Source organism: Arachis ipaensis, chromosome B7 (genome assembly GCF_059453495.1).
Source record: "Arachis ipaensis isolate K30076 ecotype BB chromosome B7, ASM5945349v1, whole genome shotgun sequence".
In the NCBI taxonomy this organism is placed as follows: domain Eukaryota; kingdom Viridiplantae; phylum Streptophyta; class Magnoliopsida; order Fabales; family Fabaceae; genus Arachis; species Arachis ipaensis.
Window position 1 is genome coordinate 89,948,260 of NC_142442.1, and position 19,705 is coordinate 89,967,964.

Genomic DNA, 19,705 nt, shown 5'->3' on the forward strand with positions numbered 1-19,705 from the left:
ATGTATCTTTTTCGGTTGGAAAAACTTCTCAAGAAACTCCTTGCGCAACAAATCCCAATTAGAAATCACTTCTTCAGACTGGGTGTAAAACTATTCTTTTGCCTTCCCTTCCAAAGAGAAAGGGAAAGCAAAGACCATGACGGCTATCTCATCCGAGCCATGCCTTCTTGCAGTAGAGCACACAACTTGAAAATCTTTCAAGTGCTTGAGGGGGTCTTCACCCGGCAACCCATGATATTTCGGAAGCAAGTTGATCATACTCATCTTGAGCTCAAAGATGACATCTAGATCCGGGTACTGAACTTGTACTGGTTGCAAAGTGATGTCCGGGGCTCTGGCCTGCCTTAGAGTAATCCTCCGAGGTGGTGCCGCCATATTGTTGTAACCTAATTCACTCACAGAAATTTCAGCACTTCCAACAGAAGAATACAAGGTTCCTTCTTTTATTGAAGAATGAGAATCACGGTTAGAAGGTGATGGTGAATCGGGTTGCTGTTCAAGAGAATCTGATTCACTATGCACAAATGCTAACCGCTGCCGAGCTTGCCTAAGATGTGTTAAAGTCCTTTCTATTTCAAGGTTTAAAGGGGCCAAGCTTGGGTTTGGAAGTGACTGTGTCAATCAACTGAGGAGTCAATGGAATCATGCAATCATCAAAAGCAAAACAAGAATAAGAAAATGAACTAAAAGGATCTAATAGTCTAGAACTACCAAATATACTTAGATAAAGGTGTTAATGTCAAATGACAAAGAAAAATCAAATATTCACACCATTCACATATCCACAACAACCGAAATTATAGCACTTATTGCACTAATGTCCCCGGCAACGGCACCAAAAACTTGGTGCTCGCCGGATCGTCGGTTAGGAATTCTCTTTCTCACAGGGGAGGAAAAGTGGGTTTTAACGTTGCATGTATAGTCCCAACCATAAAACTAATTTAATTCGGGAGTAGAACCCGGGGTCGTCTTCCCAAGGAATTAATGACTACAAGTGCACAATTTTGGTTGTGATAATCAATGGGGTTTTTAATACAGAAATTAACAATTAAAGTAATAAAAGAACAATCAAAACTACACCAAAGCTAAGGTTAAGCTAGGGAATCCTTTTCTTGTTGTAACCACAACTATGACACTTATGATGGATTAATCTCACCTAGTTATCCCTTAACATCAAAGAGTAGATCAAGTGAGTATAATTGTTCTTAATCCATAAATCCTAGCTCACTTATTAATTGTCTTAGTAAAAAGCTAGCGTTAGTGAAAACAAGAACAATTAACAATCTAAGAATTATCACTAAATATTGGACATTACAACTCTAGTATCCCCTATGCTCATTTTTCCCAATCCAAGAGGTGGAAATTTACCTCATAATCAAAATTGACATTTCCACAAATACTTGGTTGGCATAATCATAAAACATGGCAAAATTAGAAAAATGCTTGAAACTATAAGCAACAAATGATCAAAACCAACATTAGTAACTCAACCAAGCATATAATAATCATCAATCATCAAATTCATCACCAAGAAATCAAAATTGCAAAAAGTATATATATTAACAATATGTCTTTAACTACAAGAAAGAGTATCAAAATTGTAGCAATAAAATAGAACAACTAAGAAATACATACAATGGAGGTAAGCAAAAATCCAAGATCAAAAATGGAAATAGCATTTTGCAATATAAACCCTAGTGAAAACCCTAAGAAAGTTGAGAGAAAACTTAGAGAAGAAAACTAAACTAAAAGCTTCCTAAAACTATCTACTACTACTCCTAATCATATGCTATGTTTCCTCAAGTGTTGCCCCCTCTATATTAGCTCTAGGCCATCAGATTTGGGCCTACAATCCCTTCAATTCGCAAGCCATGTGACTTTTTAATGAAATCACATGCTGGTACCTGTGCGTACGCACAGGTGTGTCCGCACGCACACTTCGCAAGGCTTTTCTCCTTTGTTTCATCATGTTTCCTCCCTCTTGTATACTTTTCTTCCATTCTTACCAAGCCATTCCTACCTATTACATCTAAAATCACTCACCAAAAATATCAAGGTATTAATGGAATGCAAATAGAATAAAATTGATTAAATTAAGCACAAAAGAGCATATTTTCACAGTCGAGCACAATTTAGGAGGAAAATTCAAAAACATGCTATTCAAGGGAATAAATGTAGGTTTACATGATTAAATCCTCTCAATTCCAACAAAAAATAACCATCAAATATAGATTCATCAGAAACCCCGATCCACAACTAACTTTTCGCATCGACGCACTCGCTAGCATCCTTGCAAGGATTGAATAGCGTCTTGATGACATGGATTCCAGAATCAATTCTTTTTCCCATGGTCGAAGAGTGCGGTCCCAAGGATCTATTCATAATCATTCTGTGGAGTCTGAGGAGGGGACTTCGCCCAGATGTTGATAGTAACCTCAATGCTACCAAAATGTGCATCCTAGAATTTAAAGGCCGAAGTGACCCTAAAGCTTACCTAGACTAGAGCTCCTATTTCGGTGTCACAACTACTCTACTGTGAAAAAGGTAAGACTAGCGGCTGTGAAATTCTCAGATGGCAAAAAGAGAAGATGGAATGGCAAACCACCAATTCAATCTTGGGAGAAGATGAAGAAGGTCATGCGACAACGATTTGTCCTTTCTTACTACTACAGGGAGCTACATCAACAGCTAGAATGGTTATACCAAGATTTTAAGTCTGTAGATGAGTATCATAAGGAGATGGAGATGCTGCTAATCCAAACAAATATTGAGAAGGAGTTTGAGGCTACTATGGCACGTTTCTTGAGTGGGCTGAACCGAGCCATTACAAATACTGTTGAACGTCACGCATTTGTAAATATGGAAGACCTGGTGAATCTGGCTATCTGTTCTGAGGGTTACCTGAAACGTTGAGGTCGATCTCGGACGAGATCTTTTGGTTTGGTTGAGTCTACCGCGTCTGACTTGCTGGAGCTAAGGTGCCGCGGGTCTCGGTCTCTACGAGAGGGGTGGTGTTATATGCAAGAGACTCTGATGCTTAAGTCAGTACGGGCTTTAGGCAGGTTTTTTGTAAAATTGGAGTATGAGTTATACCTGGGTGCTCCAGTGTATTTATAGTGGTGTTTTGTCGATCTTCCTCGAGATAGGTTTGTTATCTTATCTTATCTTTTGTGGGTGAGATCATATCTTTTGTCAACTGCTTCCCAGTAGGCGTGACTCTTCGATTTGGGCCTCTTTGGGCCTCTTTGGGGGTCTTCCAAGCTCTTTGCGAAGAGGTCGGTTAGTAGGCCAACCTTTCATGAGGTCGGTCCTTTTGTCTACAGCCAATCCAGCCCTATAACTCGGGCCGAGGTATGAACAGTGCCTCTGCTTGAGCTTCAACATCTCCACGAGGTTGTGCTCAAGCATCTTCTTATTGGTTGTGTCCCGGTTTGTTGTCCTTCTCGGGTAAATTTTGCATCTTTAATTCTTCCAAAATGCAAAGCGTTTTGCTTTTAAATGCTGCACCATTTTCGAGCGTAGCAGTTTTTTAGATATGTGAGAGCGCTTTTAAAGCCTATTAATTGGGCTTTTATTCTTTTGCCATTTCGCTTTCCCTCTCTGTATTTTGTTTAAAATTAGAGCGGCTTTGCTTTCTTCATTTTTGCTTCCATCTGCTTCCATTTGTTCTCTGAAAAAAGAAGCTTTCTTTCGTTTTGTTCTTTGGTTTGCCCCAAGTTTTTCTTCCCTTTGAAGTTTTGAGGCGATTCGTTAGTGTGGATCATTCGTGAATCTGCCACTTGTTCATCGCCATTTCTGCCTCTTCTTTTCAGGTTGGTGCTCGCTTTATGCATTTCATGTTTTTGTTGTTTGATGGCAGTTGTGATCCTTCTTTCTTGTTTTGTGTTTGCTTCTGGTGATGTTGCATGCTTTTGTTTCCTCTAAAGTTTTGATCTTTTTACTGCTACTAAATAGCTAGGGCTTTTGATCTTCTTTGATCTTTTGCATTTTTCTATCTTGTGCCTGTACTGCCTCCAAAGGGAGTCTCTAGGTTGTGGTGGTAATTTGTTTTTGTGAACCTTGGGGCGCCCTTTGCTGTCTTGTTGCTGTTTGCTAGTTATTTCTTCATTTTTCGTATTTTAGCCGAGTTGTTTGGTAGTGACGCCTTTTCATTTTCTTGCTGTAGGTATAGTGTTTATATCTCATGAAAATATTATTGAAATGTCCACAAAGGTTCCTCTTGGTATGGCTGACTGGTTAGATTCTGTAGTATTAGGTTGTGTTACTGTAGCAAATCAGAAGTACTGCGAGAAATTTAGGAGATATCATAGGATTTGATGGAATAGGGAGGATGAGAAGGAATATATGTTAGTGTCACCCGACCTCGAGGAGAGGGTAAATTTTCCTCCAAACCTACTGACAGCTTCCCAAGTGACACAGAGAAAAACCCGAGAGGTGAAGCAAAGAAAGTAAGATGGGAAGAGTGCAAGATGGTCACTATAAGTGATAAGGGGACTGAGGAAGAGCTGAACAAACCATTCAAACACTCTGGAGATACTTTAGCAGAGAAACAGAAAGATGGTCACCAAGAAACCAAAACTACACAAAAGGAGATTCTGAAACTCTCTGCACGTTTTCCCCAAAGACTCAAGGGTGGTGTAGAAAAGAGAATATACTCAAAGTTCCTCGACATGTTTGCATCCCTTCATGTGAACATACCATTCATCAAGGCACTTCTACAAATGCCCTCATACATTAAGTGTATGAAGGAGCTGCTGACCAGGAAAAGCTCACTCAAAGGAGGGCAAACAATAGTGATGAATAAGGAGTGCAGTGCTCTCATTCAACTAGAGTTGCCTATAAAAAGGACGGATCTAGGGAGTTTTCACATCCCCTGTGCCATAGGAGAAACAAGGTTTGATAAAGGACTCTGTGACCTAGGAGCAAGCATCAACTTAATGCCTTTATCACTCATGAAGAAGCTGCAGATCAATGAGCTAATGCCCACAGACGTAGTCATCAGGCTGGCTGACAAAACTCAAAAACAAGCAGTAGGAGTGGTTGAAAATGTGTTGGTGAAGGTTGGGAACTACTTCCTTCCTACAGACTTTGTCATATTAGAAATGGAAGAAAGTAACCTCCATCCAATCATATTGGGAAGACCATTTCTGGCTATAGCTAGAGCGCTTATAGATGTGGAGCGAGGAGAGCTAATACTGAGGATATATGATGAACAACTCGCATTCAATGTCTTCAAACCCTCACAAGAAGCAGATCAAGAAAACAAGGAACCAAGAAAAGAGCACGACAAGGCACTGGTGGAAGAAACAAGCATTGAAACACAAACTGTACACCTGGGAATCCCTTTGGCTGGTATGCAAAACAGTCAGAAGGTACCACAGCTAAAGGAAATCCATGAGGAACCAAACCCACCAGAGTCATATGAGACCAGCAACAAAATTTTCCTGGGAAAGGAGGCCACAAAGAGCAGGGTAACATTAAAAGAAACAAAGAAGAAGTCACCAAGGAGATGGAGGAACAAGAATATCCCTACAGAGGATTTCTCTCCATGGGATAAAGTGGTCTCAGCTTATCTCCCAGTTATCCCACCTCATCTCCCCACCATCCCATCTCAGATGCCTAAACTTTTCACCGTCAGTAGAATTCTCTCCTTAGAACATGTGGAGATCCGTAATAAAGCCAATGGAGATAGATTCACTACTAGGGGGAAGATTTGAAGCTTTACCAACCACCTTGACAAAGGCAGAACATCAAGATAGTGACACTAAAGAAGTGCTTCATAGCATGCAACCCATGTTTTATGTGTTTTTAAAGTAGTTAATAAAGCAAGGTTCATGAATCCCAAATCAACTTTGACATACACTTAAATGAATCCTTGTATGCAGAACATAGTGAACAATAAGTTTGGTGTTCAAGGCACACTAAGAGAACATAAATGCAATTCATATCATGTTACTCTTAGAGCCTTAAACAAATCTTTTTTTTACACCACATGGCCACAAACTAAGTTTGGTGTCACCAATGTTACATACATGGACAATTAAATAGTCAGTTGGTTTGCATTCATGAATAGCACTTAGTCATTTAAAAACAAAAATTTTAAAAAGTATTTATTCTTTCTTTTTAAATTTTACCGCCATTATCCAAAAAGTTATTAATTGCATTCCTTTTTTTTTGTAAGAGAAATGAAAGGAAGATTGGAAGGAATTGATGGGACACTTGAAGAAGGAGGGTTCGGCCACTTCACAAAAGGGTACTATACACATGTCTTCAAGGGGAGTGCATTGGAAAATGTTGGTTTGCAACATTGGAAGAAGAATACCCTTAGAGACCGAACCAACCCCATCATAAAAGTGATGATCCTTGTGCCCATCCCATGCTAAACCCCATCCGTTCATCATAGGCCTACACCATCAATCCACACCTTTCATTTACTCACCACTCTTCTATATAAGTGGTTCCTAGTCCGTACCTCTTTACATTCCAATTCCCCTTTCTTTGTACCTTTCATTTTCAGAACTCAACACTTCTTACCCCCATTGAAAGTACTCTCATCAATCATCCATACTTCGACAAATTCAAATTTAAAAGTCACTCATGGCCTCGTCTAGCTCTAAAAAAAGAAAAGGGAAGGAACCTATGGAGCAACGCCCTTTTGATGAGAAGAAGTTCAAAACCTTTCAGCATGCATTACAATTTGGGTGGATGGCCGATAAGGAGATCATATATGAGCTAGGCTTTCAAATCAAGAAAACTGAGTGCCCCGAAATTGCAGAGAAGGTGGAAAAGAGAAGATAGGAGCTCCTCACTGATCCGGTAACAAAAGTAAACGCAACTCTTGTGAGAGAGTTTTATGCAAATGCAGTCAGGTATGATAAGGCAGATGAGTCCTATATAAGCTTTGTAAGAGGAGTGACCGTGGATTTTAGCCCCATGAGTATCATGAGGGCGTTAAAGCTACGAACCATAACATTTGCAGAAGAGAGCTATCAGTCCAAAATAGATAGCATCCCCAATTATGACTAGATTGCACAAGATATTTGCATACAAGGAGCTGATTGAGTATGAGATTCCCAGAGGAAGCCCATGTTCATCAAGAGAGGGGATCTCACTCCCGAAGCAAAGGGGTGGTTCAAAATTGTAAGGAGATCCATCCTCCCCACCGGAAACAACTCAGAGGTGAATCTTAAAAGAGCAACAATGGTGCAATGTATACTTAAAGGGGTAGAGATCAAGGTGCATGAACTCATAGCCCAAGGCATTAGGAAGATGGCTGAGAAAAGTAATTCTGGGTGAAGGTTAGGCTACCCCAGCACTATTTTCCGTCTGTGTGACATGGCTGGGGTGGTGTTCGAAGATGAGAACCCCGAATGGATAAAAGCCGGCATCCCAATTACTGTTCGACGGATGCATGCTGTTACATCTCCCCTACCTCAACAAAGGCTAAGAAAGAGGACAGCCCATCAAGTTGTAGAAGGACAAGACCCAGAAGAGCAAGCCCCAGCCACTTTGGACATGCACTATTTATAGGAAGCCATTGATGGCTTATCTAGACAATACGTGGAGAATCAAGGGGCACAGAAAGAACTTCAACTACAAATGATGAACCACCAAGAAGAATCATTCTCCAGATGGATGAATCAACAGGAGAAGTGGCAAAAGCAATTGATGGAGCAGCAACTGGAACAAGGGAGACAATGGGATGAATCTTTCCAAAGGATAAATCAAAAGTAAGATCAACAATAAGAAGCCATCCAAAAGCTAATCAACATCCAAGCATATCAAGGTGCACACATACATGAGATGCATCAAAAACAAATAGAATAGGCAGAACTCTTCGACGAATACAGGATATTTTCAGAAGGAGTTTACATGAGTGAGACTGGACATCATGTGAACACTCAAGCCAGGCTCGGATACTTAGCCGGACAACTGCCTATATTGCATCCGGGAATCACAAGATATGAAGAAGTGAAGGATGAATTAGTACGAGAAGAAAGAGAAAAAGTCGAAAGGAGTCATGAATCAGTAAGGAAAGCACTTGAGGATTGGAAAAGAGCCAGAATGACACGGATACAAGGAAACACAGGTGGACACAAAGAGGACAAGCAAGAGAGAGAGCATGGACATATCCATGAGTAAAAGGTGGTGGAGTTCCCTCTTCGTTTTATCCTTTTCAAGTCTAAATAAGGAAAATCATATATGAAATAAAACATGCTTCTATAGTAGCTTAGGAATTTTCAATTCTGTCTCTAGCATTTTCAGTTATTAAGTCTATGTGTGCTGGTCCAAGTTACCTATTTTTATTTTCATCTTACTTACTTGTGTGCTTGCCCTTTGAATTTAATAAAAAAGAATGTTATGAAAAGAAAAACCAGAGTGGGATTCATATTGTGGAGTAAGTTCTCAAGGTTTGTGGTGTGGTAATAGGTTAGCTAAGTTGGTACACCTGTAAGGTATAATAAGAACTTGTTTCTCTTGTTCTTTCATTCATCATTCTGATGTTTCAGTACTTGCTTAGGGACAAGCAAGCTTTAAGTTTGGTGTTGTGATACCAGGGTATTTTGGCCAGTTTCACTGACCTTTTCTTTACTGTTTTAGGGTAGTTTCATGCATTTTCTTAGTAAATAAGCAAGTTTTGGGTAGAAATTTACTTACATCTTGATTCAAGCAAACATTGTGAACTTTACATGATTTCATGAGAATTATGCATGAATTGAATGATAAAATGGATGATGCATGATCTCATGATCTATAACCAAGCTTTGATGCACTTTATTTGCTTGATTTCAGGACAAAGGAAGCAAGGAAGAGCCACGTTAGTAGCCACGTTAGTATAACTAAAGTGACCACTAACGTGGAATGGGAGCTAGCTTGCAACGTTAATAGAAAAAGTGATCACCAATAACGCCTTCGAAAGCCATCGTAGCCCACGTTAGTGGCCATGTTAATTACATTAACGTTGAAGCTAACGTGTAGAAAAAGGAAAGCCCCAACGTTAGTGGTAAAAGCGAATACCACTAACGTTCCAAAAGAGCACAATTGGCCACGTTAAGAGTCACGTTAATTACATTAACGTGAACTCTAACGTGGGAGGAGCAAGGAGTCGCCAACGTTAGTAACACTCACCTTTGTCACTAACGTTGGACTAAGCCAATATTGCCCACATTAGTTGCCACGTTAATTATATTAACGTGGAAGCTAACGTGGAGGAAAGAAATGATGGGCCAACGTTAGTGACACTCACCTTTGTCACTAACGTTGGACTAAGCCAATATTGCCCACGTTAGTTGCCACGTTAATTATATTAACATGGAAGCTAACGTGGAGGAAAGAAATGATGGGCCAACGTTAGTGACACTCACCTTTGTCACTAACGTTGGAGATGTCAATCACCACCACGTTAGTGGTCACGTTAATGCAATTAATGTGAGGCACTAACGTGGGAAGGGGCATTTGGAGTGTTAGTGACAAAGGTAAGTGTCACTAACGCTCTCGAAGCTTAGGCATGCCCACATTAAGGGTCACGTTAGTTATACTAACGTGAACTCTAACGTGGGGAAAAGGGGCAATAAGCAACGTTATTGGAAAAGGTGAATGCCAATAACGTTTGCGAAGGACCAAGAGGCAACGTTAGTGGTCACGTTAGTGCCACTAACGTTGAAATTAACGTGGATCATTTTTGGCTTGGAACGTTAGTGAAAAAGGTGATCGTCACTAACGTTCTCGAACCCATATTTTCACTTAACGTTAACACCAGTAATGTCCTAACTAACGTCCATGCCTAACTCACACTTTTTCTACAAGCAAAGCTGAGCCCACTGAAGACTGTAACTGCTTCAACTAAAGATCCAAAGGCCCATATCCATGACTTGAAGAGCCAACTAGAAGATCAGAAGAGTAGTATATATAGGAGTAGTTTTGAACTAGTAGGGAGCTTTTGGCTTTTTGGAGAACTACACTCTGTATATTTTACTTTCTCTGCAACTTCTAGTTTTGGTTTTCAGAATGTACTTTTCATTTAAGCTTTCCATTCCCAGAGCGATGAACAACTAAACCCCTTTCATTGGGTTAGAGAGCTCTGTTGTAATTTGATGGATCAATACTAGTTTTCATTATTCTTCTTCTTTCTTTTCTCTTGATTTTACTAGAAAGCTTTCAATCTTCATCCAATTGGGTAGTTGTCTTGGAAAAGAAGCTATTCATACTTGGATCCCTTCGGAACCTTGGAAGAGGAATGAAGAGATCATGCTAGAAATGCTTTCTCATGTTGGACCAAATTGGGGTTTGCATGGATATAGTGACATATAATCCTACTAACACTTTGATTTGGGAATACATGTGGTATAATCAGTGACCAAACTTCATCTCTTCTCATGAGCAATTAGACCAAAGAATTGGCTATTGATCAAGATTTGAGAGATTGAATTACCAAGGAATTGGAATTCAATCACTTAAGATTGCCAAGGAGATCAATGAATGCATTGATTAAGGAAGAGATGAGAATAAATTTGATCCGGAGAATACAACATCTCCTGAGCCTAATGAATCCCGCATTTCTGATCTTACCCATTCTCTTTACTTTCTGCCATTTACTTTTATGTTCCTTTCCCAAAATTCCCATTTAAGATTCTGCAATTTACTTTCTGCCATTTACATTTTGCTATTTATTTCCAGCATTTACATTTTCTGTTATTTACTTTCCCGCCATTTACGTTTCTGCAAATATCAACTCAATTTCTGCTTAGCTTAACTAGAACATTCCTCTGATTAAAGTTGCTTGACCAATCAATCCCTGTGGGATTCGACCTCACTCTATTGTGAGTTTTTACTTGACGACAATTCGGTATACTTGCCGAAGGAAATTTGTAGAGAGACAAGTTTCCGTGCATCAGAAGGCCAATTCAATATTTGGAGCTCAGTTATGGTGCAAGATTCAATTTAGTGGATTCCGGGGAGTGTACAAGTGTTCTAATGTTAATTTGAGACAATGTTCATCTAAGTGCAACAATGAAGATCAACAAGAAGATGAATAAGAGACAAGAGTATGGGATTCGGTTAGTTTCAACAGTCAACACTTATGGGTCCTAGTTGCTAGCTTGGAATTTCTCTAGAGTTTGATGCAATTCATTTGGGACCCCGGAGGTCAAATCAAGAGCAAACTTGGGTGGAGATTCAAGGAGGAGTGGAAACATAAGCCGCCCTAACAAGAATCTCCTCAAAAAGTTCAACTTAAGGACTTTAAACCAAAGTGCTAGGTGGGAGACACCCCACCATGGTAATATCCTTCCAACTTTTTCTCTTTTAGTTTTTATTTCTTGAATAATTGGTCATTTTGCTTGGTTAGGTTAGTTGCATTTTGATGTTGGTTAGGTAATTTTAGTGGAATAATATGTTGTTTTGACATGTTTTGGGACTTGAAAATCTATTTTGGATGCCATGTTTGGTGCCTTAGAGGAATAATTTTTGTTGCAAGAACAGAGTCCTATGCGTACGCACAGCATCATGCATGCACACATTTCCCTTATTTTTTGTTACCTGTGCCTACGCACAGAGTTGTGCACACACACACTCCTTAAACACCTACTCTGTTCACAGTGCTCGCACGTCTTGTGCGTCTGCACCCTAATCTGTTTTCTTCCTGTGCGTATGCACACACATTGTGCACACGCACACTTCACCTTCTCTTCTCTAAAAAAAAAGAGCGCCATCTGTGCATGCGCATAGCAGTGTGTGTACGCATAACTTTTGGCAACCCCTCTGCTCGCAGCACACGCACACAGTGTGCGTGGGAACACCCCCTCTTTTCCCTTCTGTGCACCCGCACACGCCCCTTTACGCCCGCACAGGCCGCGGGACCCCTTCTGTTCGCAGCGGCCACACGCTGCTGTGCGCGCACATACCCCTCTTTTTCTCCTGTGCATCCACACACAATCTTGTGCATACGCATAAGTTTTTTTCGAACGTTAATTCAAAAAGAGAACCCTCTCGTGCTTCAGTTTCTTCCAAACCCTTTTCTCTTCTTCTTATCTGAAGCATCACTGAACACAAACCCGGCCCAGACCAGTCCGCCGCACCTGCGTCCGACACCACCACCGGCGACCACACCACCGTCGCCCACCCTCTCTATTCCTTCTCATTCTTCTCCATTTCTCCATCTCTTTCTGCACTGCGCCAAGCCCCTATTCTATGCGCCACCTCCGTCGTGTTTCAAGCACCGGGGAGCAACCACCAGCGGTGGTGAACTTCTATGCCGTGCCACCCCTCCCTTCCATTCTATTTCTTCTTCAATCAACGCAGGTTCTACTCCCCTATTCCCTACCCCTGTTCCAGATTTCTTTTATCTGTTTTTAACTGATTTTAATTCTGCTTTTTAGTATTAGGAGGTGTTAGGATAGATGATTTCTTGTATTTCTGGATTGAATGTTGTTGTTGGCTGATCTTTTTGTAATTTCTAGGTTGATTGATGCTGAAACTGAACGAGAATTACTGTCTGAAATTACTGCATGCCACATGTTCGGTGAAATGCTTGAATGAAAATTTTTTATTTGATTCTCTTGTCTGATCAACTTGAGCTTTGAATTTTGTTTTTATTATGCATTGTAAATCATACTTGTGCAGTTTTCTGAAATTTTGGATGATGATTGAGCTTGAAATTTGATTATGCACTCAATGTTGTTCTTACTTAAACACCAAACTGACTTTAAACTTGTAGATTTTGTAATCTATTTGGTAAATTTTACAGCAGTGCATACCATATTTTGTTTAGTAAATTGATTGAGTTGCTCACTCATGTGTTCTTGAACATAAATGATCATATATAATAACTTGTTCTTTGAAATTCTTTTTGAGCAACACAATCTGATTTTAATCAATTATTGCTTTTGAAGAATAGTTATGTGTGTGCGATTATTTTCTGTCTTTTTAACATAAGTGAGCAAAGGCTTCAATTGTTGATTGATTATTGCCTTTGTGCTAATTTTTACTAATCCTTCCAATTTCAACGCACAATTGCAATAGCCAATTCTCTTGATTCAATCCACTTGCATTACTAAACCTATGTTAATTGCGCTTTCTTGTTGTTCATTGCCTTTAATTGTTACTTAGGTTCCTTGACTGTGGAAAACTATTTTTTCTTTTGAACATATGACTTGTTTTGAACATATTTTCATCGATTAAGTGTCTGTTTACTTTATTGGCTCTAATTTGCATTATTTGACTATACCCTCTTTGCATTATTTCCTAAGTTGTATTCCATTTTTGTTCTCTTTCAGGATGCGTCGTAATGGTAAGGAGAAAGACAACCCTCTGGCTCCTCCTCCTGCACGTTCGAGCACTCAGCCAGACATTTTTATCAATTAAGAAGCCCAAGAGGAATATAAAAAGCTAGAAAAGAAAGCTTTCTACTATGAGGGGAAGCTCAACGTACCATAGAAATATGCGAAAGTCATGCATAACCGACTCGATTTCTACCAGTGGAAATTCGTGGAATTCGACCCTGTGGAAACTAATGAACACCAAGCAAAAGAATTCTACGGAAATCTATTGAAGAGAGAGGCCACCACTGTTTTTCTGAGAGGTGTCACCCTAGACACCTCTGATCATGCTTTAGAGGCCCTCTTACAGATTCTGCATATTCTTCCGGCCCGTAATGCTTACCCTAAGATAGTGGCGGACTTGATATCAGGAAAGCTTTTCTTGGACGTTGTTCTGAAGAGGATTGGCCTACCAGAGGCCCGATGGGAATACAGCAGAGGAGAAAACACGGTCCCACAGAGCATTGTATGTGCTCATCTCTATCCTGAGGCGAGGATCTGGCAGCAGATCATTGCCAACTACATCTTGCCGAGCACGCATGCTACTCACATTAGGGTCCGTGTGGCAGTTCAACTTTGGGCCATTTTGGAGGGGAAGTGGATCTCTGTTCTTCCCATCATCGGAAATTCGATGTGGAAGGTGAACCAATAGCAGAAGTACAACATTCCCTTCCCTTCGATGATCACCCGCATGGCTACTTTATCTAGGGTGGAGAGACGTCTAATAGACCGGACGTCTGTCTCTATCAGCAACTAGCCATTCCTACCATACGGAGAATATGATGGACCACCACCGTAGAAGAAGAGGAAGACCACAGAGCCACCATCATCATCAGAGCCATCAGCGCCTCCAACACCTTCAGCACTTGCACCTAGACTTCAGACACCTTATGAGCTGGGTCAGGAGATTCTTCAGGCCATCCATCGCTTTGAGCGCCACAATGCGTGCCGCTTTCAGTGGATTGTAGCGAGGTTTGAGGGTAGAGACCCTGGGCCACCTCCTCCGAATACACTAGAGACTGAGCCCGAGCCTGAGACTGAGCCCACAGCAGAGGAGCAGACAGTCGAGCCAGTAGCAGAAGCTGGGCAGGCAGTCGAGCCCGCTGAGGAAAGAGCTGAGGAGAGAGCTGAGCAGCCAGTAGTTGAGAGAGCTGAGGAGAGAGCGGAGACAGCAGCAAAGCCAGCTGATCAGGCCGTTCAGGAGCCGGCAGTTGAGACCACTACAGAGCCGACCCGTGCGATCATTGTGTATCAGCGACATCAGCACCTACTGCCGCCAGACAGTGGAGCTTCTCAGAGTTAGCCACCCCCGGTCCAATTTTTTGGCACGGAAGACCGTGCACCATTTAAGTGTGGGGGAGGATCTACGATTTTTTGGGTGTAAACATTCTCTCCCGAACACTCTTTATATAGTTTAGTTTTAAATTTAACATGATCTTGTGGATACTTTTAGTACTTTGTCTTCTGCTACATACTTCTATTTTGATCATTTGTGTATATATTAGTTGCTTCTAGTTATCTTTAGCATTGCACTTTTATTTTGGTATATAAATATATTGCACTTTATTTTGCTTGATACATATAGTATAGATTTTGGTTGTGATTGGATGATGTGAATAGCATATGCTTTGTTTAATTTTGATTCTAATTGTTCATGTTAGTTTCTGGTTGTTCAAAATTAGGAAAAGAACTTGGAATTTTGAAAAATTTGCATCCATCACAACATACATACATACATATGGGAAATAATTTTGGTGAAAAATAACAAAGATTTCCAAGAATTTTGTTTTAGGGAATTCTATTGAATTGATTTGGAAAATTATTTTTAAACTTGCTTGAATGACTTTTATGGAACATAGAAGAGGAAAGAATAAATACCTTGTGAGTTTTTGGGCTTATATTGAGTGCTTACACATTTTAACCACTAATTTTGTTCATTGTGTGCTATATCTCTTCTATGATTGTAATCTTAGTTTTGCTTGATTCTTTCTTTCCAAGGATTGATGTTTTGAATGCATTGAGCATGATTGAGGCCATCTTTGATTAAAGCTTACTTAACCCATATGGCCTACCCTTTGCATCTACCATTGTTAACCCCTTTGAGTTGTATTTATCCATTGTTTTTTATATTAGCATATTACAACCTTAAGCGGAAAACCATGATTTACCATGGATTGTATCCTTGATTAGCTTAGGTTGAGAAGTGTGTTACATTTAAGTGTGGGAGGGGGGGAATTTTGGGAAACATTGGTAGTGAATGAAAACATTTGTTTTGGGTACTTCATTGAAAATTTTGGAAAATGAGAGCACTCATGTATGAACTACTAAACCATATGCATTTATATTGATTAAAAAAAAAAGTCTCATTAAAAGGGGACAAAAGTTACCCCAAAGAGAAAAGAAATGAATAAAGAATGCATATGTTATGTAAATGAAAAAGCATACATGAATGTTTGTGAAAAAGAAATGATGGGAAGGTTAGGATTGCATGTTTTTGCTATTGGGCCAATAAAGGTTGAGTTGGATACTTAAACTAATTAAGGATTCAATTGAATTGGTCCACTTAGCCATATTTATCCTACCATAGCCCTAACCTCATTACAACCATATGAAGTCCTCATGATAATTGCATTCATGCACCACATATTTGTTGATTGTTAGATGAAATTCAATTCCTTGAAAGCATGACTAGAGGAGACTTATGTGATTAAAACCCTACACACTGAGTGATTAGAGTGTATACACACATAGTGAGGGTTCAATTACTCAATTCTATGTTCCCATGCCTCTTATCATTTATTCTTGCAAGTTGCTTCATTTTGATGAGTTGAATCAATTCTTTAGATTTTGCTTGCACTGGATTATTTCCTTGCTTAGCTCTATATGTCTATACTCTTGCTTAGAAATTTGATTATTTATTTTCACCAATTCCATAGGAAACTATAGCATAAATAGATAGATATAGATAGTATATAGTATTCTTGCATGCATATAGATAGTTGCATTCAATAAGTTGTTTACCCCTTTGATCATTCTCCTTGTTTGGTTAAGCATGAGGACATTCTATTGTTTAAGTATGGGGGAATTGATGAGTCCATATATGCTGAGATATTTTAGCTTGATTTGGATAGATTTCATCACATAAACCTACACTTAAGCACCAAAATAGCATACTTTTGTGATTTCTCCCTAATTTGGACTTAAATGTGAAAATATGTGTTTTTGTGCTTAAATTAGTCATTTTAATTCCACTTGTATGCCATTCGATGCCATGACTTGTTTGTTGAGTGATTTCAGGCACTAGAGACAAGATTGGCTTGGTAGGAAGTGGAAGAAAACAAAGGAGAAGCACACACTAACATGTGCGTGCACACAAGCACCTGTGCATACGCACAGGTAAACATTTAGCAAAGTGTGTGTACGCACACATCTGTGCGTACGCACATGTACCTGCGCGTGGTTTCATTAATGAAACACGTGATTTGCGATTTTGGAGGTCTTTGGCCTAGTTTTGGAAGGCTTGATGCTGAATAGGAAGTGCTATATCAAGGGGAATTGAAGACATATGAAGGGAGCTCACTTCAGATTAGGTTTTTATTAAGTTTTTTTAGTTAGAAAGCTTCCATAGGAGTAGGAGTAGTATAGATAGAATTCTCTCCTAGGGTTTATCAATTTCCATTGTAGCATTTTATAGTAAGCTTTGATTTTGGATTTTGCTTCTTTAACTGTAAGTACTCTCAGTTTCCTCTTTAATTACATCTCTTTTATTTTCACTTTTCTTGGTTCAAGTTACTTTGTTCATATTTGTAATTTTGAGTTTCTTGAAGTTTTGATTGATGAATTTACTGTTTTATGGTTTATATTTGCTTTATTGCTTGTTTATTGTGTATATTGTGAATAGTTGGATATAGTTTTCTATTTTCCTTTGCAATTTCCCATGTTTTGGTTTTGTGCCCACATGCTCTTTGTGAAAATGCCAACTTTAGATTTTGAGTAGATTTTCACACCTTGGCTTGGGGTTTGAGTTCCTAGGATACTAGAGTCATAATGTCCGACATTTAATGGTAATTCTTGGGTAGTTAGTCAACTCTTGTTTCCATTGACACTAGCTTTTTATTCACTAATTTGGTAAGTTAGCTAGGACTTATGGATTAATGTCAATTATGCTTGCTTGACTTACTCCTCGATGTTAGAGGTAGACTAAGCGAGATTGACTCATCATAATTATCATAGTTGTGGTTATGGCAATGATAGGATTCCTTAGACTCTCATTCCCAAGTCAAGGCTCTTTTATGCATTTATAGCATTTTTACTAGTTTTGATCTTGCTTCCTTTTTAATTACATTGATTCCAATTTTGATCATTCCTTAGTTCTTTAATTTCTTAGTTCTTTTAATCTTTTGTTCTTTAATTGCAAACCCCCTTTTCTCCTAACAACCGAAAGCGTAACACTTCGATTGCGATTCCTAGGGAGACGACCCAAGTTTGAACTACTCTCGGTTTATTGTTTTGTATTGGAAAATATTTAAAGTTTGATTGTGAGAGTTTATTGTTGGTTTGGACTATACATGAAACGAAGAAATTCTATTTTGAGAAAATTCTGAACCCACGATAAATCCTTATCTATCAGAGGTCGGGCGATTTATCCCCTTCTCCAATGTGGTATATCTCTTTGAGGTGCCTTTTGCGGGATGACTTTGAGATCCCTCCCCTAGCGAATCCTCTGTTGATCATGTGAATGTGCCTCTTCGGGGTGTGAGAGGGGCGTTCGGTCCATCCTCCCTCTACGTCCCGCATCTTTTTCCTAGGATTGTCCGATCTGCTAGCTAAGAATCGATCTAATCTTCCTTCACGGGCCAACTTTTCTATGATGTTCTTTAAGTCGTACCATTTGATGGTAGGGTGCCCGTAGATTTTGTGGTATTCACAATATTCGGTCCGACTTCCTCCCTTTTTTGCTTGATTGGTCAGGGTCGGGGGATCTTTTCTGTGTTGCATATTTCCCTTTAGACGTCTACTAAGGATATCCGAAGGGGGTATAGTTATGGTACTTTCTAGGTTTCTCTGTATGTTGATCCTCCGTTTTCTTTGGCTCTTTGTCCTTGTCCCGGGAGGTGTAGGAGAAGCCGGTTTTGGAGGTTTCCCCCAATCGGGAGTTTTCTTCCTTGTTAATGTACTTTTCGGCCCACTCTTGTACTTCGTTCAAGGATGTAGGGTGTTTCTTGGATTTGGATTGGCTGAAGGGTCCCTCTCGTAGGCCATTGATAAGTCCCATGATTGTTGCTCCAGTAAGGAGATTTTTTATGTCGAGACATGCTTTATTGAATTTTTCCATATAGTTTCGGAGGCTCTCCCGGTCTCCTTGTCTGATTTCGAGTAGGCTTGGAGCGTGCTTGGATTTGTCTTTTTTAATGAAGAACTTGGCTAGGAATTTCTTGGTGAGATCATCAAAGCTGGTAATCAACCTTGGGGGTAGGCTGTTGAACCACTTTACAACCGTTTTAGTGAGGGTAGTTGGGAAGGCTTTGCAGCGAGTTGTGTCTGAGGCGTCCATGAGGTACATTCGACTTCTGAAGTTGCTGAGGTTATGGCTTGGATCAGATGTTCCATCGTATGGGGTCATGTCAGGGGCTTTGATGTCGTTTTGGACCTTTGCCTTCATGATCTCTTCCGTGAATGGGTCTTGTTCTATGTGAGGACTAGTTTCACGGTTGGATCGAGTGGTCTTGGTCTTGAGGTCGGCTTTAAGCTTCGGTAGTTTTTCTTCTAGCTCTCTGCGCCGTATGGTTTCTTTTTGCAGGTCTCGCTCGGCCTCCCGTTGTCTTTCGGCTTCTTGTTCAAGCTGTTTGAGGTGATGTTCTTCGCGGAAGGCGTCTAGGATCTCCGTGTTTTGATTTTGTTATTCCCACTTGGAATGGTATGATTCCTTTGGTGATGGGGGAAGGGGTACGAAATCCGTATTCTTTGTCGGCGTACCGACGTCTAGTCCAGAGGTGTGGTCGTTGTTACGTGGATTGCTTGTTGGTGCGTGTGTACGCAAAACCCACACTATTTCGTACAGCAGCAGTACGAGCAAGTAATACCTGTCTGAGTCAGGCTCGATCCCATGAGGATTGTGGCTTGAAGCAAGCTATGGTTGCCTTGCAGGTCTTAGTCAGGTAGAATCGAAAGGTGGTTGGATTAAGTTAGCTATTAGGAATTATATGCTGGGAATAGAGTTGAGAGTTGGAGTTGCTTTGTCTTTCTGAAGTAACTCTGGTACTACTATGTTCTTTGCATGAGAATGATCTTCTTCTATGGCAGACTATAAGTGATCAAAGTCGTTGCCCGTGGTCATTGATCTCCTCTGCTACAGAATGAACACGGCCGTGGCCATTGGCCATGGTTAC

General features: G+C 40.1%; 1 protein-coding gene and 1 pseudogene across 1 annotated transcript; one reads left to right on the forward strand and one right to left on the reverse strand.

The window, feature by feature from the left end:
• The first annotated feature begins 13,449 nt into the window (after positions 1–13,449).
• On the forward strand, positions 13,450–14,619 carry LOC148553315 (uncharacterized; annotated as a pseudogene).
• Positions 14,620–18,333: 3,714 nt separating this feature from the next.
• Positions 18,334–18,978, reverse strand: LOC107607372 (uncharacterized). Its single transcript, XM_016309335.1, has one exon. The coding sequence runs from the start codon at positions 18,976–18,978 to the stop codon at positions 18,334–18,336; it is 645 nt and encodes a 214-aa protein (XP_016164821.1).
• Between the last annotated feature and the right edge of the window lie 727 nt (positions 18,979–19,705).

What these genes read in the sequence shown, in the direction of transcription:
- LOC107607372 (XM_016309335.1), bottom strand. Translation starts at nt 18,978, where the DNA reads ATGAAGGCAAAGGTCCAAAACGACATCAAAGCCCCTGACATGACCCCA.